This window comes from Panulirus ornatus, chromosome 35 (genome assembly GCF_036320965.1).
Source record: "Panulirus ornatus isolate Po-2019 chromosome 35, ASM3632096v1, whole genome shotgun sequence".
NCBI classification, from domain to species: Eukaryota; Metazoa; Arthropoda; class Malacostraca; order Decapoda; family Palinuridae; genus Panulirus; species Panulirus ornatus.
Window position 1 is genome coordinate 17,602,416 of NC_092258.1, and position 25,773 is coordinate 17,628,188.

General features: G+C 42.2%; 2 protein-coding genes across 2 annotated transcripts in view; one reads left to right on the forward strand and one right to left on the reverse strand.

Moving 5' to 3' along the window:
* LOC139760190 (5'-deoxynucleotidase HDDC2) overlaps positions 1-25,773 on the reverse strand; it is a 101,305-nt gene that overhangs the window by 63,854 nt on the left and 11,678 nt on the right. Inside the window, exon 2 of the mRNA XM_071683125.1 lies at positions 16,808-16,932. Within this exon, the coding sequence (XP_071539226.1) occupies positions 16,808-16,932 (125 nt within the window). The remainder of the gene's footprint in view (positions 1-16,807; positions 16,933-25,773) is intronic.
* LOC139760189 (craniofacial development protein 2-like) lies at positions 17,456-25,630 on the forward strand. Its single transcript, XM_071683124.1, has 2 exons — positions 17,456-21,419; positions 22,542-25,630. Exon 2 carries the CDS (start codon positions 23,147-23,149, stop codon positions 24,329-24,331), a length of 1,185 nt encoding a protein of 394 aa, XP_071539225.1. The 5' UTR covers positions 17,456-21,419; positions 22,542-23,146; the 3' UTR covers positions 24,332-25,630.

Genomic DNA, 25,773 nt, shown 5'->3' on the forward strand with positions numbered 1-25,773 from the left:
CCCTTTTTTAATAAATTCCACTGCAATACCATCCAAACCTGCTGCCTTGCCGGCTTTCATCTTCCGCAAAGCTTTCACTACCTCTTCTCTGTTTACCAAATCATTTTCCCTAACCCTCTCACTTTGCACACCACCTCGACCAAAACACCCTATATCTGCCACTCTATCATCAAACACATTCAGCAAACCTTTAAAATACTCACTCCATCTCCTTCTCACATCACCACTACTTGTTATCACCTCCCTATTTGTTCTTATTCGCTTTTATACTCAGCTTTCTTTTTTCACACACTTTACCAAACTCAGTCACCAGCTTCTGCAGTTTCTCACCCGAATCAGCCACCAGCACTATATCATCAGCAAACAACTGACACTTCCCAAGCCCTCTCATCCACAACAGACTGCATACTTGCCCCTCTCTCCAAAACTCTTGCATTCACTTACCTAACAACCCCATCCATAAACAAATTAAACAACCATGGAGATATCACACACCCCTGCTACAAACCGACATTCACTGGGAACCAATCACTTTCCTCTCTTCCTACTCGTACACATGCCTTACATCTCCGATAAAAACTTTTCACTGCTTCTAGCAACTTACCTCCCACACCATATACTCTTAATACCTTCCACAAAGCATGTCTATGAACTCCATTATATGCCTTCTCCAGATCCATAAATGCTACATACATATACATCTGTTTTTCTAAGTATTTCTCACATACATTCTTCAAAGCAAACACCTAATCCACACATCCTCTACCACTTCTGAAACCACACTGCTCTTCCCAAATCTGATGCCCTGTACATATTTCTATTTTATTTATTATACTTAGTTGCTGTGCATACATACAAATACATGTTTTTCTAAGTATTTCTCACATACATTCTTCAAAGAAAACACCTGATCCACACATCCTCCACCACTTCTAAAACCACACTGCTCTTCCCAATCTGATGCCCTGTACGTATTTTTATTTTTTCTATTATACGTAGTTGCTGTTTGTACATATTTTTACTTTATCATACTTAGCTGCTGTCTCCCGCATTAGCAAGGCAGTGCAAGGAAACAGACGAAAGATGGCCCAACCCATCCACTTACACATGCATATACATAAAAGCCCACTCACGAGCATATACATAACTATATATTTCAATGTATGCATACCTATACATATATACATATGTACATCTTCATACTTGCCGCCTTCATCCATTCCCATCGCCATCCTGCCACATATGAAATGGTAACCCCCCTCCCCCCATGCGTGCACAAGGTAGCGCTAAGAAAGGACAACAAAGGCCACATTCGTTCACACTCAGTCATGTGTAATATACCAAAACCACAGCTCCCTTTCCACATCCAGGCCCCACAAAACTTTCCATGGTTTACCCCAGACGCTTCACATGCCCTGGTTCAGCCCACTGACAACACTCTATTCCTTGCACGCCTTTAATCCTCCTGTATGTTCAGGCCCCGACTGCTCAAAATCTTTTTCACCCCATCCTTCCATCTCCAATTTGGTCTCCCACTACTCTTTGTTCTCTCCACCTCTGATACATATATCCTCCTTGTCAATCTTTCCTCACTCATTCTCTACATGTGACCAAACCATTTCAATACACCCTCTTCTGCTCTCTCAACCACACTTTTTATTGCCACACATCTCTCTTACCCTTTCATTACTTACCCCTTCAAACCACTTCACACTACATATTGTCCTCAAACATTTCATTTCCAACACATCTACCCTCCTCCATACAACCCTATCTATAGCCATTGCCTCACTACCATATAGCATTGTTGAAACTACTATTCCTTCAATCATACCCATTTTTGCTCTCTGAGATAAAGTTCTCTCCTTCCACACATCCTTCATCGCTCTTAGAACCTTCATCCCTTCCCCTACCCTGTGACCCACTTCCGCTTCCATGGTTCCCTCCACTGCTAAATCCACTCATAGATATCTAAAACACTTCACTTCCTCCAATTTTTCTCCATTCAAACTTACATCCCAATTAACTAGTCCCTCAACTCTACTGAACCTAATAACCTTCCTCTCATTCACTTTACTCTGAACTTCCTTCTTTCACACACTTTTCCAAACTCAGTCAAAAACTTCTGCATTTTCTTACCCGAATCAGGCATCAGAGCTGTATCACTGGCGAAAAACAACTGACTCACTTCCCAAGTCCTCTCATCCACAAAAGACTGTATACTTGCCCCTTTCTCCAAAACTTGCATTTACCTCCCTAATCACTCCATCCATAAATAAATCAAGGAACCATGGGGACATCATACATCCCTGCCGCAGACAGACATTCACTGGGAACCAATCACCCTCCTCTCTTCTTACTCGTAAACATGTCTTACGTCCTTGGTAAAAACATTTGACTGCTTTCAGCAACTTACCTCTCACACCATATACTCTCAAAACCTTCCCCAAAGCATTTTTATCCACCCTACCATATGCCTTCTCTAGATCCATAAATGCTACATACAAATCCATTTGTTTTTCTAAGTATTTCTCACATACAATCTTCAAAACAAACACCTCATCCACACATCCTCGACCACTTCTGAAACCACACTGCTCATCCCCAATCTGATGCTGTGTACATGCCTTTACCCTCTTGATCAATACCCTCCCATATGATTTCCCAGGAATACTCACCAAATTATGCCTCTGCAATCTGAACATTCACCTTTATCCCCTTTGCCTTTGTACAATTACACTATGCATGCATGCTGCCAATCCTTAGGCACCTCACCATGATCCATACATACACTTAATATCCTTACCAACCTATCAACAACACAGCTACCCCCTTTTTTAATAAAATCCACTGCAATGCCATCCAAATCTGCCGACTTGCCACATTTCATCTTCTAAAAAGCCTTTACTACCTCTTCTCTATTTACCTAACTATTCTCCCTAACACTCTCACTTCGCACACCACATCGACCAAAACACCCTATATCAGCCACTCTATCATCAAACAAAATGAGCAAACCTTCAAAATACTCATGCCATCTCCTTCTCACTTCATCACTACTTGTTATTACCTCTCAATTTGCCCCTTCACTGATGTTCCATTTGTTTTCTTGTCTCTTGTCTTACACACTTTATTTACTTTCTTCCAAAACATATTTTTATTTTTCATTTATTTTATTTTGCTTTGTCGCTGTCTCCCGCGTTTGCGAGGTAGCGCAAGGAAACAGATGAAAGAAATGGCCCAACCCACCCCATACACATGTATATACATACACGTCCACACACGCAAATATACATACCTATACATCTCAATGTACACATATATATATACACACAGACACATACATATATACCCATGCACACAATTCACACTGTCTGCCTTTATTCATTCCCATCGCCACCTCGCCACACATGGAATACCATCCCCCTCCCCCCTCATGTGTGCGAGGTAGCGCTAGGAAAAGACAACAAAGGCCCCATTCGTTCACACTCAGTCTCTAGCTGTCATGCAATAATGCCCGAAACCACAGCTCCCTTTCCACATCCAGGCCCCACACAACTTTCCATGGTTTACCCCAGATGCTTCACATGCCCTGATTCAATCCACTGAGAGCACGTCAACCCTGGTATACCACATTGATCCAATTCACTCTATTCCTTGCCCGCCTTTCACCCTCCTGCATGTTCAGGTCCCGATCACTCAAAATCTTTTTCACTCCATCTTTCCACCTCCAATCTGGTCTCCCACTTCTCCTCGTTCCCTCCACCTCTGACACATATATCCTCTTGGTCAATCTTTCCTCACTCATTCTCTCCATGTGCCCAAACCATTTCAAAACACCCTCTTCTGCTCTCTCAACCACGCTCTTTTTATTTCCACACCTCTCTCTTACCCTTACATTACTTACTCGATCAAACCACCTTACACCACACATTGTCCTCAACCATCTCATTTCCAGCACATCCACCCTCCTGCACACAACTCTATCCATAGCCCACGCCTCGCAACCATACAACATTGTTGGAACCACTATTCCTTCAAACATACCCATTTATACTTTCCGAGATAATGTTCTCGACTTCCACACATTCTTCAAAGCTCCCAGGATTTTCACCCCCTCCCCCACCCTATGATTCACTTCCGCTTCCATGGTTCCATCCGCTGCCAGATCCACTCCCAGATATCTAAAACACTTTACTTCCTCCAGTTTTTCTCCATTCAAACTTACCTCCCAATTGACTTGACCCTCAACCCTACTGTACCTAATAACCTTGCTCTTATACACATTTATCCTTAACTTTCTTCTTTCAAACACTTTGCCAAACTCAGTCACCAGCTTCTGCGCTTTCTCACATGAATCAGCCACCAGCGCTGTATCATCAGCGAACAACAACTGACTCACTTCCCATGCTCTCTCATCCACAACAGACTTCATACTTGCCCCTCTTTCCAAAACTCTTGCATTCACCTCCCTAACAACCCCATCCATAAACAAATTAAACAACCATGGAGACATCACACACCCCTGCCGCAAACCTACATTCACTGAGAACCAATCACTTTCCTCTCTTCCTACACGTACACATGCCTTACCTCCTCAATAAAAACTTTTCACTGCTTCTAACAACTTGCCTCCCACACCATATATTCTTAATACCTTCCACAGATCATCTCCATCAACTCTATCATATGCCTCCTCCAGATCCATAAATGCTACATACAAATCCATTTGCTTTTCTAAGTATTTCTCACGTACATTAATCAAAGCAAACACCTGATCCACACATCCTCTACCACTTCTGAAACCACACTGCTCTTCCCCAATCTGATGCTCTGTACATGCCTTCACCCTCTCAATCAATACCCTTCCATATAATTTATCAGGAATACTCAACTTTTTTTTTTTTTTTTTGCTTTGTCGCTGTCTCCCGCGTTTGCGAGGCAGCGCAAGGAAACAGACGAAAGAAATGGCCCAACCCACCCACATACACATCCACACACGCAAATATACATACCTACACAGCTTTCCATGGTTTACCCCAGACGCTTCACATGCCCTGATTCAATCCACTGACAGCACGTCAACCCCGGTATACCACATCGATTCAATTCACTCTATTCCTTGCCCTCCTTTCACCCTTCTGCATGTTCAGGCCCCGATCACACAAAATCTTTTTCACTCCATCTTTCCACCTCCAATTTGGTCTCCCTCTTCTCCTCGTTCCCTCCACCTCCGACACATATATCCTCTTGGTCAATCTTTCCTCACTCATTCTCTCCATGTGCCCAGACCATTTCAAAACACCCTCTTCTGCTCTCTCAACCACGCTCTTTCTATTTCCACACATCTCTCTTACCCTTACGTTACTTACTCGATCAAACCACCTCACACCACACATTGTCCTCAAACATCTCATTTCCAGCACATCCACCCTCCTGCATACAACTCTATCCATAGCCCATGCCTCGCAACCATACAACATTGTTGGAACCACTATTCCTTCAAACATACCCATTTTTACTTTCCGAGATAATGTTCTCGACTTCCTCACATTCTTCAAGGCTCCCATGATTTTCGCCCCCTTCTCCACCCTATGATCCACTTCCGCTTCCATGGTTCCATCCGCTGCCAGATCCACTCCCAGATATCTAAAACACTTTACTTCCTCCAGTTTTTCTCCATTCAAACTTACCTCCCAATTGACTTGACCCTCAACCCTACTGTACCTAATAACCTTGCTCTTATTCACATTTACTCTTAACTTTCTTCTTTCACACACTTTACCAAACTCAGTCACCAGCTTCTGCAGTTTCTCACATGAATCAGCCACCAGCGCTGTATCATCAGCGAACAACAACTGACTCACTTCCCAAGCTCTCTCATCCACAACGGACTTCATACTTGCCCCTCTTTCCAAAACTCTTTCATTCACCTCCTAACAACCCCATCCATAAACAAATTAAACAACCATGGAGTTATCACACACCCCTGCCACAAACCTACATTCACTGAGAACCAATCACTTTCCTCTCTTCCTACACATACACATGCCTTACATCCTCGATAAAAACTTTTCACTGCTTCTAACAACTTGCCTCCCACACCATATATTCTTAATACCTTCCACAGAGCATCTCTATCAACTCTATCATATGCCTTCTCCAGATCCATAAATGCTACATACAAATCCATTTGCTTTTCTAAGTATTTCTCATATACATTCTTCAAAGCAAACACCTGATCCACACATCCTCTACCACTTCTGAAACCACACTGCTCTTCCCCAATCTGATGCTCTGTACATGCCTTCACCCTCTCAATCAATACCCTCCAATATAATTTACCAGGAATACTCAACAAACTTATACCTCTGAAATTTGAGCACTCACTCTTATCCCCTTTGCCTTTGTACAATGGCACTATGCACGCATTCCGCCAATCCTCAGGCACCTCACCATGAGTCATACATACATTAAATAACCTTACCAACCAGTCAATAATACAGTCACCCCCTTTTTTAATAAATTCCACTGCAATACCATCCAAACCTGCCGCCTTGCCGGCTTTCATCTTCCGCAAAGCTTTTACTACCTCTTCTCTGTTTACCAAATCATTTTCCCTAACCCTCTCACTTTGCACACCACCTCGACCAAAACACCCTACATCTGCCACTCTATCATGAAACACATTCATCAAACCTTCAAAATACTTACTCCATCTCCTTCTCACATCATCACTACTTGTTATCACATCCCCATTTGCGCCTTTCACTGAAGTTCCCATTTGCTCCCTTGTCTTACGCACTTTATTTACCTCCTTCCAGAACATCTTTTTATTCTCCCTAAAATTTAATGATACTCTCTCACCTCAACTCTCATTTGCCCTCTTTTTCACCTCTTGCACCTTTCTCTTGACCTTCTGTCTCTTTCTTTTATACATCTCCCACTCAATTGCATTTTTTCCCATATGATTTTTATTCTCCCTAAAATTCAATGATACTTTATCACCCTAACTCTCTTTTGCCCTTTTTTCACCTCTTGCACCTTTCTTTTACCCTCCTGCCACTTCCTATTACAAATCTCCCAGTCATTTCACTACTTTCCTGCAAGTATCGTCCAAACGCCTCTCTTTTCTCTTTCGCTATCAACTTTACTTCATCCCATCACTCACTACCCTTTCTAATCTGTCCACCTTCCACCTTTCTCATGCCACATGCATCTTTTGTGCGAGCCATCACTGCTTCCCTAAATACTTCCCATTCCTCAGCCACACCCCTCACGTCATTTGCTCTTATTTTTGCCATTCTACTCTCAATCTCTCCTGGTACTTCCTCACACAAGTCTCCTTTCCAAGCTTACTTACTCTCCCACTCTCTTCTGTCTTCTTTTCTGGAAACCACTACAAATCTTCACCTTTGTCTCCACAAGATAGTGATCAAACATTCCTCCAGCTGCCCCTTTCAGCACATTCACATCCAACAGTCACTTTTACATGCCTATCAATTAACATAGAATCCAATAATGCCCTCTGACTATCTCTCCTACTCATATACGTATACTTATGTATATCCCTCTTTTTAAACCAGGTATTTCCAATCACCAGTCCTTTTTCAGCACACAAGTCCACAAGCTCTTCACCATTTCCATTTACAACAATGAACACCCCATGTACAGTACACCAATTATACCCTCAACTGCCACATTACTCACCTTCGCATTTAAATCAACCATCACTATAACCTGGTCTCGTGCATCAAAGCTGCTAACACACTCACTCAGCTGCTCCCAAAACAAGCTTTGTCTATATAAGAAAACATGTAAAAATATTTTTCAATGCTTGATTATCATTCCCCATGTTAGTGAGGTAGCACTAGGAACAGATGAAGAGTGGCCTGCTTACATCTATTCTCTTGCTGTTATGTGCAATGCACTGAAACCACAGGACCCACAGATCTTCCATTGGTTTACCCCAGACGCTTCACATGCTCTGGTTCAGTCCATTGACAGCACATTGACCCCTGTATACCATATTGTTCCAATTCAATCTATCCCATAATTGCCTTTCACCCTTCTTTATGTTCAGGCCCTCATCACTCAATATTCTTGTCAATCCATCTTTCCATCTCCAATTTGGTCCCCCCGTGTTCCTTATCCCCTCCCCTCTGACACATATATCCTCTTTGTCAACATTTTCCTCCCTCATTCTCTTCTTATGTCCAAGCCATTTCAGCACACTCTCTTCAGTTGTCTTAACCACCCTCATTTTATTACCACACCTCCTTCTTCATTCATCACTTATTCAAGCAAACCCCCTCATACTACATACTGTCCTTAAATATTCTGTTTCCAACAAATCCACCCTATTCTGCATAGTCTTAACTATACCCCATGCCTTGCATCCAAATACTAATCTTGGGAATACTATACCTTCAAACATACCCATATTTGCCCTTCAAGACAATGATCTCTCTTTCCACATATTCTTGGGTGTTCCCAGAACCTTTACCCCCTCACCCACCCTGTGACTCGCTTCTGCTTCTATGTTTCCATTCACTACCATGTCCACTTTCAGGTATCTAAAACACTTCACTTCCTGAAATTTTTCTCCATTCAAACTCACAGCCAAACTAACCTGTCCCCCAACTGTTAAACTTAATAACTTTGCTTTTATTCACACTTACTCTCAACTTCCTCCTTTAAAATACCCTTCTAAGCTCAGTCACTAACTTCTGCAGTTTCACATTCGAATCTGCCACCAGTGTTGTATCATTAGCAGACAACAACTTACCTCCTAGGCCCTCTCATCTCCTACAGACTGCATACATACCCCTCTCTTCAAATTTATCCCTTTTACCTTCCTTACTACCCAAAAAAAACATATGAAATACATAAAAGATCCTGCAAAATACATATGTGTAGTGTGATGCTATGAAAAAAATCATGAATTGTGTAATGGAATTAGGTGTGCAGGTGTTTTAGTTTTTCGGACAATCTGAGAGCCCTGCTGCCTCTGGGAAAGACTGCACTGGAGTTGCCCTCTGCAACTGACCTGTCAAGGGTTAGACAAAAAGGCTAAGAAGCAGCACTGGAGCCCATCAGTTTTGCTGGGAAGTTAGAGGGATGAGTGATTAAGGGTGATGGCTCTGAATATTTAATGGGATGACTGGTGAGAGTAAAAGGGGGAGCTTGTGGAGAAATTTAAATGTTATAGTTTGGATGAGCTGAGGAATGGTGAAACTGATATCCTTGGGCAAGGTATATAGAGTGAAAATAGAAATGACGAATGCAAGTTGTGGGAAGGTATGGAAGGAGGAGTGGTATAGATGGGAATAATAGAAAATCATCAGAGAGGAGGGAAAGAAGGATTTTTTTTTTTTTTTTTTTTTTTTGCTTTGTCGCTGTCTCCCGCGTTTGCGAGGTAGCGCAAGGAAACAGACGAAAGAAATGGCCCAACCCACCCCCATACACATGTATATACATACGTCCACACACGCAAATATACATACCTACACAGCTTTCCACGGTTTACCCCAGACGCTTCACATGCCTTGATTCAATCCACTGCCAGCACGTCAACCCCGGTATACCACATCGCTCCAAATCATTCTATTCCTTGCCCTCCTTTCACCCTCCTGCATGTTCAGGCCCCGATCACACAAAATCTTTTTCACTCCATCTTTCCACCTCCAATTTGGTCTCCCACTTCTCCTTGTTCCCTCCACCTCCGACACATATATTCTCTTGGTCAATCTTTCCTCACTCATTCTCTCCATGTGCCCGAACCATTTCAAAACACCCTCTTCTGCTCTCTCAACCACGCTCTTTTTATTTCCACACATCTCTCTTACCCTTACGTTACTTACTCGATCAAACCACCTCACACCACATATTGTCCTCAAACATCTCATTTCCAGCACATCCATCCTCCTGCACACAACTCTATCCATAGCCCACGCCTCGCAACCATACAACATTGTTGGAACCACTATTCCTTCAAACATACCCATTTTTGCTTTCCGAGATAATGTTCTCGACTTCCACACATTCTTCAAGGCTCCCAGAATTTTCGCCCCCTCCCCCACCCTATGATCCACTTCCGCTTCCATGGTATCATCCGCTGCCAGATCCACTCCCAGATATCTAAAACACTTCAATTCCTCCAGTTTTTCTCCATTCAAACTCACCTCCCAATTGACTTGACCCTCAACCCTACTGTACCTAATAACCTTGCTCTTATTCACATTTACTCTTAACTTTCTTCTTTCATACACTTTACCAAACTCAGTCACCAGCTTCTGCAGTTTCTCACATGAATCAGCCACCAGCGCTGTATCATCAGCGAACAACAACTGACTCACTTCCCAAGCTCTCTCATCCCCAACAGACTTCATACTTGCCCCTCTTTCCAAAACTCTTGCATTCACCTCCCTAACAACCCCATCCATAAACAAATTAAACAACCATGGAGACATCACACACCCCTGCCGCAAACCTACATTCACTGAGAACCAATCACTTTCCTCTCTTCCTACACGTACACATGCCTTACATCCTCGATAAAAACTTTTCACTGCTTCTAACAACTTGCCTCCCACACCATATATTCTTAATACCTTCCACAGAGCATCTCTATCAACTCTATCATATGCCTTCTCCAGATCCATAAATGCTACATACAAATCCATTTGCTTTTCTAAGTATTTCTCACATACATTCTTCAAAGCAAACACCTGATCCACACATCCTCTACCACTTCTGAAACCACACTGCTCTTCCCCAATCTGATGCTCTGTACATGCCTTCACCCTCTCAATCAATACCCTCCCATATAATTTACCAGGAATACTCAACAAACTTATAGCTCTGTAATTTGAGCACTCACTCTTATCCCCTTTGCCTTTGTACAATGGCACTATGCACGCATTCCGCCAATCCTCAGGCACCTCACCATGAGTCATACATACATTAAATAACCTTACCAACCAGTCAACAATACAGTCACCCCCTTTTTTAATAAATTCCACTGCAATACCATCCAAACCTGCTGCCTTGCCGGCTTTCATCTTCCGCAAAGCTTTCACTACCTCTTCTCTGTTTACCAAATCATTTTCCCTAACCCTCTCACTTTGCACACCACCTCGACCAAAACACCCTATATCTGCCACTCTATCATCAAACACATTCAACAAACCTTCAAAATACTCACTCCATCTCCTCCTCACATCACCACTACTTGTTATCACCTCCCCATTTGCGCCCTTCACTGAAGTTCCCATTTGCTCCCTTGTCTTACGCACTTTATTTACCTCCTTCCAGAACATCTTTTTATTCTCCCTAAAATTTAATGATACTCTCTCACCCCAACTCTCATTTGCCCTTTTTTTCACCTCTTGCACCTTTCTCTTGACCTCCTGTCTCTTTCTTTTATACATCTCCCACTCAATTTCATTTTTTCCCTGCAAAAATCATCCAAATGCCTCTCTCTTCTCTTTCACTAATACTCTTACTTCTTCATCCCACCACTCACTACCCTTTCTAATCAACCCACCTCCCACTCTTCTCATGCCACAAGCATCTTTTGCGCAATCCATCACTGATTCCCTAAATACATCCCATTCCTCCCCCACTCCCCTTACTTCCATTGTTCTCACCTTTTTCCATTCTGTAATCAGTCTCTCCTGGTACTTCCTCACACAAGTCTTCTTCCCAAGCTCACTTACTCTCACCACCCTCTTCACCCCAACATTCACTCTTCTTTTCTGAAAACCCATACAAATCTTCACCTTAGCCTCCACAAGATAATGATCAGACATCCCTCCAGTTGCACCTCTCAGCACATTAACATCCAAAAGTCTCTCTTTCGTGCGCCTGTCAATTAACACGTAATCCAATAACGCTCTCTGGCCATCTCTCCTACTTACATAAGTATACTTATGTATATCTCGCTTTTTAAACCAGGTATTCCCAATCATCAGTCCTTTTTTCAGCACATAAATCTACAAGCTCTTCACCATTTCCATTTACAACACTGAACACCCCATGTATACCAATTATTCCCTCAACTGCCACATTACTCACCTTTGCATTCAAATCACCCATCACTATAACCCGGTCTCGTGCATCAAAACCACTAACACACTCATTCAGCTGCTCCCAAAACACTTGCCTCTCATGGTCTTTCTTCTCATGCCCAGGTGCATATGCACCAATAATCACCCATCTCTCTCCATCAACTTTCAGTTTTACCCATATTAATCGAGAATTTACTTTCTTACATTCTATCACATACTCCCACAACTCCTGTTTCAGGAGTATTGCTACTCCTTCCCTTGTTCTTGTCTTCTCACTAACCCCTGACTTTACTCCCAAGACATTCCCAAACCACTCTTCCCCTTTACCCTTGAGCTTCGTTTCACTCAGAGCCAAAACATCCAGGTTCCTTTCCTCAAACATACTACCTATCTCTCCTTTTTTCACATCTTGGTTACATCCACACACATTTAGGCACCCCAATCTGAGCCTTCGAGGAGGATGAGCACTCCCCGCGTGACTCCTTCTTCTGTTTCCCATTTTAGAAAGTTAAAAAATACAAGGAGGGGAGGATTTCTGGCCCCCCGCTCCCGTCCCCTCTAGTCGCTTTCTACGACACGCGAGGAATGCATGGGAAGTATTCTTTCACCCCTATCCCCAGGGATAATATATATATATATATACATATATACTGGAGGAAGTGAAGTGTTTTAGATATCTGGGAGTGGATCTGGTAGCGGATGGAACCATGGAAGCGGAAGTGGATCATAGGGTGGGGGAGGGGGCGAAAATTCTGGGGGCCTTGAAAAATGTGTGGAAGTCGAGAACATTATCTCGGAAAGCAAAAATGGGTATGTTTGAAGGAATAGTGGTTCCAACAATGTTGTATGGTTGCGAGGCGTGGGCTATGGATAGAGTTGTGCGCAGGAGGATGGATGTGCTGGAAATGAGATGTTTGAGGACAATGTGTGGTGTGAGGTGGTTTGATCGAGTGAGTAACGTAAGGGTAAGAGAGATGTGTGGAAATAAAAAGAGCGTGGTTGAGAGAGCAGAAGAGGGTGTTTTGAAGTGGTTTGGGCACATGGAGAGGATGAGTGAGGAAAGATTGACCAAGAGGATATATGTGTCGGAGGTGGAGGGAACAAGGAGAAGAGGGAGACCAAATTGGAGGTGGAAAGATGGAGTGAAAAAGATTTTGTGTGATCGGGGCCTGAACATGCAGGAGGGTGAAAGGAGGGCAAGGAATAGAGTGAATTGGAGCGATGTGGTATACCGGGGTTGACGTGCTGTCAGTGGATTGAATCAAGGCATGTGAAGCGTCTGGGGTAAACCATGGAAAGCTGTGTAGGTATGTATATTTGCGTGTGTGGACGTATGTATATACATGTGTATGGGGGGGGGGGGTTGGGCCATTTCTTTCGTCTGTTTCCTTGCGCTACCTCGCAAACGCGGGAGACAGCGACAAAGTATAATAAATATAAATATATACATATATACACACACACACACATACACACACACATATACACACACACACACATACATATATATATTATTTTTTTTTATTATACTTTGTCGCTGTCTCCCGTGTTTGCGAGGTAGGTACATATATATACATATGAAAAATGTAAGAAGCAATTTAGAAAACTGAAACTTCTAGCTTGAAATGAAATGAAAAAATGGATGTTACATAATGGTTCAACCTCTGGCTATGGAAAAAGGAAATGTATAATTTATTTACACAAACGTCAATAGTAGTTCTCATCAATTTGACCACTGTATCAATATGATGAGAACTATTGTATGTACAACTGTATTATCACCAAGAGTTTTGGAAAATGTCACTGAGCATGAAGAGAATGGATCAAGAATATTATGGATGAAAGGAAAGATTAGAAATGTGAAGTATTCATAGGTATGTGTATGTTCATCTGTGAGGATGAAATAAAGATTTCTGGAGGAATTTGAATAATGTGTAAGTGGTCTCAAGGAGGAGAGAGTGGTTGTAATGGGTGACATGAATGCATGGCATGTGAGGAAACTGGCAAACTGGTAAATGCGAGATGCCTGCTGGAAATGGGAATGGAAGATATCTTTTGAATGTCTGTGGTAAGAAGGGTCTATTCCTTGCAAACACCTTTTTTCAGCACAAGATGACCCAAAGTTACATGTGGATGAGAAATGATGGAAGAAAAGGACAAAAGGGATTGACTGACTATTTAGCTGTGGATGGAAGGCTGCATACAGGGATGCTTTTGCCAACTCATGGATGGATGTGAATCTTAAGTGCATATAAGTTTGGCTAGGAGAAAAAAAGTAAATATGGATATCTTGCACAGTATAGTGAGAACTAAGAGTGGAGTAGGAACATTCAGGCAGGAGCATTAAGCAGGAGCCTCTGCAAACACTGTGCTAGAGTTGCCCTCTGCCAGTGGCCTGTTAAGGGGAAGGCACTAAAGGTAAGAAGCGGCACTGGAGTTAACTAGTTATGGAGACTCTGTTGCCATGGCCACCCCCTTGAGGGAGTTCCAGTTGGAACAGGTGTCAGAAATATAAACAGATAGAAAGAAAGGTTGAGAAAGGTCGTGCTAGATGCTAGAGTTGTGAGAGGATTCTTTGGAGAATCTAACCATTTTGTATTTCAAGTGGAGGTAAAGATCAGAGAGAAGTGGAGGAAAGGTGCAAGGAAGGTTGGATAATCAAAGTGTTGGGAAGCAAGAACATGAATCAGATAGATTACATGGAGGAGTATGAAAGAGAGGTGACAGAAAGTTTAGATACAAGGTTGCAGTCACATATGAATGAGGTGTTAATATGGTCATAGAAAAACTGTTAAAGGCTACATTATTAGAAGTTGGATAAAAGGTTGTGAGATATAGGAATAAAAGGGGAAATATATGGTGAATGGAAAAGATTAGAAATGCTGTGGAAGAGAAAAAAAGGCAAATGATGGATTGCTCAAAATCATTTTACCAGGAGAAGTTTAGCAGATACATAGGGAAGAATATAATATGTGTAAGAGGTATGATAAGAAGCTGATAAAGGAGAGCAAAGAAAGAGAAGATGAAGATTTTAGAAAAAGGCTGAGTGAAAAGTTTGGGGAAAATAGGAAATTGTAATGAGGTGAAAACAGAAATAGGTGGATGCAAGAGTGAAAATGTAAATGTGAGAAGTAAGACAGAGGAGTTCTTGAATCAAACGGAGAAATTGAAAGAAAGATGGAAAGAGTATTCTGAAAGAATAATGAATGTGGGAGAAAGTAAGGAAGCAGTTGTTACATGTATGGATATGGAGGATGGAAGGAAGAGGATATGGATGGAAGGAAGATACAAGTGCAGAGGCCTATGGCAAGAAAGGAAGTAAAAAGGGCAATAATGAGATGGAAGGTAGCAAAGGCACTTGGAGTGGAAAGGATTATAGCTGAATTGTTCAAGTATGGTGATGGAAATGTGACAGATGATTAATCTGATGTGTAATTAAGTAACAAAGCAGAGGGATGTACCTGATGACTGGGTGAAAGTTAGTAATGTTCCTATATTCAAATGAAAAGGTGCTAAGGATGTATGTAGTCATTAATAAGTCAGTTAAATATATCAGGAAATGTGTACTGAAGAATGTTGACTGATAAGAGTGATGGAAGTAAGTGAATGCAGAATAAGTGAGGACCAAGGGGCTTTTAGGAAAGGTAGGGGATGTGTGCATTAGATTTCTGAGTTGAGAAAGGTGTCTGAAAGGAAACAGAGTGAAAGTATTAATTTTGCATAGTCCTATAGAGTGAGAGAAGAAAGTGTATGAGACAGTGTTATAAATATGGGGGAGAAAGATTGAAGAGTTGACAAAATTTAAGTATTCAGGAGCTATCTTGGGTAAGTTTGGAGTGGAAAGAGAGATAAGAAAGAAAAAAGGAAAGCATAGAAGTCACTGGGTCCTTTATCAGAATAATAAAGAGTTTATGTGTAACTATGGAAGTGAAGTACAGATTAAGGGACAGCATAATCCTCCTGACCCAGGCCTATGCAGCTGAAACATGCACATGGAATAAGTCACAGAAGGGAAGAATCTAGACTATGGAAATGAGCTACATCAGAAGAGCAAGTGGTATGACTAGATGTAACGAAGAAAGAAATGAAGAGGTGTACGAGAGATTTGGTATGGTAGGGAATGCAAAAGGAATGAACTGTGAGGTGGTAGGGGTCCTAAGGTGGTTTGGGCATGTGGAAAAAATGCAACTGGGGAGTTTACAAGGAGAGTATACGACAGAAAGATAAGAATAAGAAAAAATGTGACATGGGGATATAGAGTGCAAAAGTTATGAGGGGAGAGAAATGGTGGAAGAATGCGTGGAATGGTGTATGCAAGGGAGGCATAGAAGGACGTGGATACATGGAACCCCTTTTTCAGTGGCCATCTCCTTGACAGGAGTTCCTGGAAGGAATGGGCATCAGAGATACAGATTGACAGATAGATTAGGTGTATATAGAGAATCACTTACACATGGAACAAAAGCCAAAACTAATCATCACATCTCATGTTGACATAGATAATGAGCACCTGTGCCACTAGCATAGGTTCTCAAGAACCTGTCACAGTAATATAGAGGAAAGTATATTACTTTCTGGTTACTTCTTTAACAAAGAATAATGACATTCTGTAATGGAAGTTTTTTCTATTATAGATATAGAGATGGATCATGGAGGCAATGCTGCTGTTTAAGGTTTAATAGATTTGTTAGTTCAGAAAAGTGACTGCTGCTTTACTGTAAAACAGAAATTCTCACCTGTCCCTGTTCACATCATCATCTTCATCCAGAAGAAATGACATGATAGCCATGCGATACATGTGACCAGATATAGTTTCTGGTTCACTCACATTGCGAAGGACCCATCCAGTTCTTTTAATGTGCTGAAATAAAGTTGTGAGGAGAGATAAGAAAGCACCGTACATTTATTCCATCTAAGTACATCATGTGAAGCTCAAAGGAATGCTGGCGCATTTTACATGAAAAAATTGTTTCCGTTTTTGTGAAACCTGCTGTCTTGTTAAAAATCAATTATCTGTGAAAAATTTCTAAAGCTGGAAGAATGCCATTTCACTAATCCCTTTTTCAAAAAAAAAAAGGAAGAAAATCTGAACCATACCAAACTGCAGACCTAAAAATCAAGAAAATCTGGACCATGACATACTGTAGACCTAAAATCTTAGACATGGGAATACTTCAAAAAAGATAATAGAATCAGCCCCATAGTATTCTAAAAGGAAAAAAAAAAATATCCCCAATTATGACTTTATGCAACTCCTGATGTTATGCAGACATATGATAAGTGAATGAAGCATGGTTAATATAAACATGAAGATGTGAATCCTCTTGACCTTTTACTAGAGCTTCTGAGCTTCTATTTCACCAAACATTATCAAAGAAATTATCTACATTAAAAAAGTAAGAGAAAAGAAAATGAAAGCTTTATATACAAAACTTTATATGAAATACAAAAGTGTTACTCCTCTCATCAGTACGGATGTTTGGACCTGCAGCCTAAATACCCTCCTCACCTACAATGGAGTGATAAAAATTTATAGATACATATTTTCCCCTATCCCTGGGGATAGGGGAGAAAGAATACTTCCCATGCATTCCCCGCGTGTTGTACAAGGCGACTAAAGGGGACCGGTGTGAGGGGCTAGAAACCCTCCCCTCCCTGTATTTTAACCTTCTAAAAAGGGAAACAGAAGGAGTCATGTGGGCAGTGCTCATCCTCCTCAGAGGCTCAGATTGGGGCACCTAAATGTGTGTGGAAATAACCAAGATGAGAAAAAAGGAGAGAAAAGAACCTCAAGGGTAAAAGGGAAGAGTGGTTTGGGAATGTTTTGGGAGTAAAGTCAGGGGTTTGTGAAAGGACAAGAGCAAAAGAAGGAGTAGCAATAACCCTGAAACAGGAGTGATGGGAGTGTGATAAGAGTGTAAGAAAGTAAACTCTAGATTGATATGGGTAAAACTGAAAGTGGATGGAAAAAGATGGGTGATCATAGGTGCCTATACACCTGGGCATGAGACAAAAGATCATGAGGGACAAGTGTTTTGGGAGCAGCTGAGTGAGTGTGTTAGCAGTTTTGATGCATGAGACTGAGTTATAGTGATTGGTGATTTCAATGCAAAGCTGAGTAATGTGGCAGTTGAGGGAATAATTGGTGCACATGGGGTCTTCAGTGTTGTAAATGGAGATGGTGAGGAGCTTGCAGATTTGTGAGCTGAAAAAGGACACATGATTGGGAATAGCTGGTTTAAAATGAGAGATATACATAAGTATACATATGTAAGTAGGAGAGATAGCCAAAGAGCATCATTGGATTACATTTTAATTGATAGACGTATGAAAGAGAGACTTTGGGATGTTAATGTGCTGAGAGGTGCAACTGGAGGGATGTCTGATCATTATCTTCTAGAGGTGAAAGTGAAGATCTGTAGCGGTCTTCAGAAAAAAAGAGAGACTGTTGGGGTGAAGAGAGTGGTGAGAGTAAGAGAGCTAGGGAAGGAAGTACCAGGAGAGACTGAGTGTAGAATGGAAAAAGGTGAGAGCAAAGGAGGTAAGGGGAGTGGGGAGGATTGGGATGTATTTAGGGAAGCAGCAATGGCTTGTGCAAAAGATGCTCTAGGCATGAGAAGCATGGGAGGTGGGCAGATTAGAAAGGCTAGTGAGTGGTGGGATGAAGAAGTAAAATTATTAGTGAAAGAGAAGATAAAGACATTTGAACGATTTTTGCAGGGAAATAGTGCAAATGACTTGGAGATGTATAAAAGAAAGAGGCAAGAAGTCAAGAGAAAGGTATAAGAGGTGAAAAAGAGGGCAGATGAGAGTTGGGGTGAGAGAGTATCATTAAATTCTAAGGAGAGTAAAAGGATGTAAGAGGAGTGGGGGAGGAATGGGATGTATTTAGGGAAGCAGTGATGGCTTGCGCAAAAGATGCTTGTGGCATGAGAAGCGTGGGAGGTGGGCAGATTAGAAAGGGTAGTGAGTGGTGGGATAAAGAAGTAAGATTATTAGCGAAAGAGAAGAGAAAGGTATTTGGACAATTTTTGCAGGGAAATAATGCAAATGACTGGGAGATGTTTAAAAGAAAGAAGCAGGAAGTCAAGAGAAAGGTGCAAGAGGTGAAAAAGAGGGCAAATGAGAGTTGGGATGAGAGAGCATCATTAGATTTTAGGGAGAATAAAAAGATGTTTTGGAAAAAAATAAATAAGGTTCGTAACACAAGGAAACAAAAGGGAACATCAGTGAAGGGGGCTAATGGGGAGGTGATAACAAGTAGTGGTGATGTGAGAAGGAGATAGAGTGAGTATTTTGAAGGTTTGTTGAATGTATTTGATGACAGAGTGGCAGGTATAGGGTGTTTTGGTTGAGGTGGTGTGCAAGGTGAGAGGGTGTGGGAGAATGATTTGGTAAACAGAGAAGAGGTAGTAAAAGCTTTGTGGAAGATGAAAGCCGGCAAGGCAGCAGGTTTGGATGGTATTGCAGTGGAGTTTATTAAAAAAAGGGGGTGACTGAATTGTTGACTGGTTGGTAAGGTTATTTAATGTATGTAAGACTCATGGTGAGGTGCCCGAGGATTGGCGGAATGCTTGCATAGTGCCATTGTACAAAGGCAAAGGGGATAAAAGTGAGTGCTCAAATTACAGAGGTATCAGACTGGGGAAGAGCAGTGTGGTTTCAGAAGTGGTAGAGGATGTGTGGATCAGGTGTTTGCTTTGAAGAATGTATGTGAGAAATACTTAGAAAAGCAAATGGATTTGTATGTAGCATTTATGGATCTGGAGAAGGCATATGATAGAGTTGATAGAGATGCTCTGTGGAAGGTATTAAGAATATATGGCATGGGAGGTAAGTTGTTAGAAGCAGTGAAAAGTTTTTATAGAGGATGTAAGGCATGTGTACTTGTAGGAAGAGAGGAAAGTGATTGGTTCTCAGTGAATGTTGGTTTGCGGCAGGGGTGTGTGATGTCTCCATGGTTGTTTAATTTGTTTATGGATGGGGTTGTTAGGGAGATGAATGCAAGAGTTTTGGAAAGAGGGGCAAGTAAGCAGTCTGTTGTGGATGAGAGAGCTTGGGAAGTGAGTCAGTTGTTGTTCGCTGATGATACAGTGCTGGTGGCTGATTCACATGTGAAACTGCAGAAGCTGGTGACTGAGTTTGGTAAAGTGTGTGAAAGAAGAAAGCTGAGAGTGAATGTGAATATGAGCAAGGTTATTAGGTACAGTAGGGTTGAGGGACAAGTCAATTGGGAGGTAAGTTTGAATGGAGAAAAACTGGAGGATGTGAAGTGTTTTAGATATCTGGAAGTGGATTTGGCAGTGGATGGAACCATGGAAGCGTAAATGAATCATAGGGTGGGGGACGGGGCGAAAGTTCTGGGAGCGTTGAAAAATGTGTGGAAGTCGAGAACGTTATCTTAGAAAGCAAAAATGGGTATGTCTGAAGGAATAATGGTTCCAACAATGTTATATGGTTGCAAGGCGTGGTCTATAGATAGAGTTGTGCGGAGGAGGGTGGATGTGCTGGAAATGAGTTGTTTGAGGACAATATGTGGTGTAAGGAGGTTTGATCAAGTAAGTAATGAAAAGGTAAGAGAGATGTGTGGTAAGAAAAAAAGTGTGGTTGAGAGAGCAGAAGAGGGTGTTTCGAAATGGTTTGGTCACAGAGAGAATGAGTGAGAAAAGATTGACAAAGAGGATATATGTATCAGAGGTGGAGGGAATGAGGAGAAGTGGGAGACCAAATTAGAGGTGGAAAGATGGAGTGAAAAAGATTTTGAGTGATCAGTGCCTGAACAAGCAGGAGGGTGAAAAGCGTGCAAGGAATAGAGTGAATTGGAATGATATGGTATACCGGGGTCGACGTGCTATCAATGGATTGAACCAGGGCAAGTGAAGCGTCTGGAGTAAACCATGGAAAGTTTTGTGGGGCCTGGATGTGGAAAGGGAGCTGTTGTTTCGATGCATTATACATGACAGGTAGAGAGTGAGTGCGAACGAATGTGGCCTTTGTTGTCTTTTCCTAGCGGTACCTTGCGCACATGTGGGGTAAGGGGTTGTCGTTTCATGTGTGGCGGGGTGGCAATGGGAATGAATAAGGGCAAACAGTATAAAATATGTACATATGTATATATGTGTATGTGTGTGTGTGTGTGTGTATGTGTATGTATACGTTGAGATGTATAGGTATGTATATGTGCGTGTGTGGACGTGTATGTATATACATGTGTATATGGGTGGGTTGGGCCATTCTTTTTGTCTGTTTCCTTGTGCTACCTCGCTAACATGGGAGACAGCAACAAAGTATAATAAATAAATATAAAAAAAAGTTTTGGAAGGAGGTAAATAAAGTGCGTAAGACAATGTGTGGTGTGAGGTGGTTTGATCGAGTAAGTAACGTAAGGGTAAGAGAGATGTGTGGAAATAAAAAGAGCGTGGTTGAGAGAGCAGAAGAGGGTGTTTTGAAATGGTTTGGGCACATGGAGAGAATGAGTGAGGAGAGATTGACCAAGAGGATATATGTGTCGGAGGTGGAGGGAACGAGGAGAAGAGGGAGACCAAATTGGAGGTGGAAAGATGGAGTGAAAAAGATTTTGTGTGATCGGGGCCTGAACATGCAGGAGGGTGAAAGGAGGGCAAGAAATAGAGTGAATTGGAGTCTTGTGGTATACAGGGGTTGACGTGCTGTCAGTGGATTGAAGCAAGGCATGTGAAGCGTCTGGGGTAAACCATGGAAAGCTGTGTAGGTATGTATATTTGCGTGTGTGGACGTGTGTATGTACATGTGTATGGGGGGGGGGGGTTGGGCCATTTCCTTCGTCTGTTTCCTTGCGCTACCTCGCAAACGCGGGAGACAGCGACAAAGTATAAAAAAAAAAGAAAAAAAAAAAAAATATATATATATATGGATAGAGTTGTGCGCAGGAGGATGGATGTGCTGGAAATGAGATGTTTGAGGACAATGTGTGGTGTGAGGTGGTTTGATCGAGTAAGTAACATAAGGGTAAGAGAGATGTGTGGAAATAAAAAGAGCGTGGTTGAGAGAGCAGAAGAGGGTGTTTTGAAATGGTTTGGGCACATGGAGAGAATGAGTGAGGAAAGATTGACCAAGAGTATATATGTGTCGGAGGTGGAGGGAACGAGGAGAAGAGGGAGACCAAATTGGAGGTGGAAAGATGGAGTGAAAAGGATTTTGTGTGATCGGGGCCTGAACATGCAGGAGGGTGAAAGGAGGGCAAGGAATAGAGTAAATTGGAGCGATGTGGTATACAGGGGTTGACGTGCTGTCAGTGGATTGAATCAAGGCATGTGAAGCGTCCGGGGTAAACCATGGAAAGCTGTGTAGGTATGTATATTTGCGTGTGTGGACGTGTGTATGTGCATGTGTATGGGGGGGGTTGGGCCATTTCTTTCGTCTGTTTCCTTGCGCTACCTCGCAAACGCGGGAGACAGCGACAAAGTATAAAAAAAAAAAAAAAAAGACAAGAGAACAAATGGGAACATCAGTGAAGGGGCTAATGGGGACGTAATAACAAGCAGTGGTGATGTGAGGAGATGGAGTGAGTATTTTGAAGGTTTGTTGAATGTATTAGGTGTTAGAGTGGCAGATTTTGTTTTGGTTGAGGTGGTGTGCAAAGTGAAAGGGTAAGGGAGAATGTTTTAGTAAACACAGAAGAGGTAGTGAAAGCTTTGCAGAAGATGAAAGCCAGTAAGGCGGCAGGTTTGGATGGTATTGCAGTGGAATTTATTAAAAAAGGGGTGGACTTTGTTGTTGACTGGTTCTTGAGGATATTTAATGTATGTATGACTCATGGTGAGGTGCCTGAGGATTGGCGGAATGCATGCATAGTGCCACTGTACATAGTCAAAGGGGATAAAGGTGAGTGTTCAAATTATAGAGGTATAAGTTTGTTGAGTGCGTATGTATGTGTATGTGTGTGTGTGTGTATATGTATATATATATGTATATTATCCCTGGGGATAGGGGTGAAAGAATACTTCCCACGTATTCCTCGCGTGTCGTAGAAAGCGACTAGAGGGGACGGGAGCGGGGGGCCAGAAATCCTCCCCTCCTTGTATTAACTTTCTAAAATGGGAAACAGAAGAAGGAGTCACGCGGGGAGTGCTCATCCTCCTCGAAGGCTCAGAGTGGGGTGCCTAAATGTGTGTGGATGTAACCAAGATGTGAAAAAAGGAGAGATAGGTAGTATGTTTGAGGAAAGGAACCTGGATGTTTTGGCTCTGAGTGAAACGAAGCTCAAGGGTAAAGGGGAAGAGTGGTTTGGGAATGTCTGGGGAGTGAAGTCAGGGGTTAGTGAGAGGACAAGAGCAAGGGAAGGAGTAGCAATACTCCTGAAACAGGAGTTGTGGGAGTATGTGATAGAGTGTAAGAAAGTAAATTCTCGATTAATATGGGTAAAACTGAAAGTTGATGGAGAGAGGTGGGTGATTATTGGTGCATATGCACCTGGGCATGAGAAGAAAGATCAAGAGAGGCAAGTGTTTTGGGAGCAGCTGAATGAGTGTGTTAGTGGTTTTGATGCACGAGACCGGGTCATAATGATGGGTGATTTGAATGCAAAGGTGAGTAATGTGGCAGTTGAGGGAATAATTGGTATACATGGGGTGTTCAGTGTTGTAAATGGAAATGGTGAAGAGCTTGTAGATTTATGTGCTGAAAAAGGACTGATGATTGGGAATACCTGGTTTAAAAAGCAAGATATACATAAGTATACTTATGTAAGTAGGAGAGATGGCCAGAGAGCGTTATTGGATTACATGTTAATTGACAGGCGTGCGAAAGAGAGACTTTTGGATGTTAATGTGCTGAGAGGTGCAACTGGAGGGATGTCTGATCATTATCTTGTGGAGGCTATGGTGAAGATTTGTATGGGTTTTCAGAAAAGAAGAGTGAATGTTGGGGTGAAGAGGGTGGTGAGAGTAAGTGAGCTTGAGAAGGAGACCTGTGTGAGGAAGTACCAGGAGAGACTGAGTACAGAATGGAAAAAGGTGAGAACAATGGAAGTAAGGGGAGTGGGGGAGGAATGGGATGTATTTAGGGAATCAGTGATGGATTGCGCAAAAGATGCTTGTGGCATGAGAAGAGTGGGAGGTGGGTTGATTAGAAAGGGTAGTGAGTGGTGGGATGAAGAAGTAAGAGTATTAGTGAAAGAGAAGAGAGAGGCATTTGGACGATTTTTGCAGGGAAAAAATGCAATTGAGTGGGAGTTTAAAAAAGAAAGAGACAGGAGGTCAAGAGAAAGGTGCAAGAGGTGAAAAAAAGGGCAAATGAGAGTTGGGGTGAGAGAGTATCATTAAATTTTAGGGAGAATAAAAAGATGTTCTGGAAGGAGGTAAATAAAGTGTGTAAGACAAGGGAGCAAATGGGAACTTCGGTGAAGGGCGCAAGTGGGGAGGTGATAACAAGTAGTGGTGATGTGAGAAGGAGATGGAGTGAGTATTTTGAAGGTTTGTTGAATGTGTTTGATGATAGAGTGGCAGATATAGGGTGTTTTGGTCGAGGTGGTGTGCAAAGTGAGAGGGTTAGGGAAAATGATTTGGTAAACAGAGAAGAGGTAGTGAAAGCTTTGCGGAAGATGAAAGCCGGCAAGGCAGCGGGTTTGGATGGTATTGCAGTGGAATTTATTAAAAAAGGGGGTGACTGTATTGTTGACTGGTTGGTAAGGTTATTTAATGTATGTATGACTCATGGTGAGGTGCCTGAGGATTGGCGGAATGCGTGAATAGTGCCATTGTACAAAGGCAAAGGGGATAAGAGTGAGTGCTCAAATTACAGAGGTATAAGTTTGTTGAGTATTCCTGGTAAATTATATGGGAGGGTATTGATTGAGAGGGTGAAGGCATGTACAGAGCATCAGATTGGGGAAGAGCAGTGTGGTTTCAGAAGTGGTAGAGGATGTGTGGATCAGGTGTTTGCTTTGAAGAATGTATGTGAGAAATACTTAGAAAAGTAAATGGATTTGTATGTAGCATTTATGGATCTGGAGAAGGCATATGATAGAGTTGATAGAGATGCTCTGTGGAAGGTTTAATATTAAGAATATATGGTGTGGGAGGCAAGTTGTTAGAAGCAGTGAAAAGTTTTTATCGAGGATGTAAGGCATGTGTACGTGTAGGAAGAGAGGAAAGTGATTGGTTCTCAGTGAATGTAGGTTTGCGGCAGGGGTGTGTGATGTCTCCATGGTTGTTTAATTTGTTTATGGATGGGGTTGTTAGGGAGGTAAATGCTAGAGTTTTGGAAAGAGGGGCAAGTATGAAGTCTGTTGGGGATGAGAGAGCTTGGGAAGTGAGTCAGTTGTTGTTCGCTGATGATACAGCGCTGGTGGCTGATTCATGTGAGAAACTGCAGAAGCTGGTGACTGAGTTTGGAAAAGTGTGTGGAAGAAGAAAGTTAAGAGTAAATGTGAATAAGAGCAAGGTTATTAGGTACAGTAGGGTTGAGGGTCAAGTCAATTGGGAGGTGAGTTTGAATGGAGAAAAACTGGAGGAAGTGAAGTGTTTTAGATATCTGGGAGTGGATCTGCCAGCGGATGGAACCATGGAAGCGGAAGTGGATCATAGGGTGGGGGAGGGGGCGAAAATCCTGGGGGCCTTGAAGAATGTGTGGAAGTCGAGAACATTATCTCGGAAAGCAAAAATGGGTATGTTTGAAGGAATAGTGGTTCCAACAATGTTGTATGGTTGCGAGGCGTGGGCTA

Coding starts and splice junctions, on each gene's coding strand:
- LOC139760189 (XM_071683124.1), top strand. CDS start 23,147: ATGGGAAACAGAAGAAGGAGTCACGCGGGGAGTGCTCATCCTCCTCGA.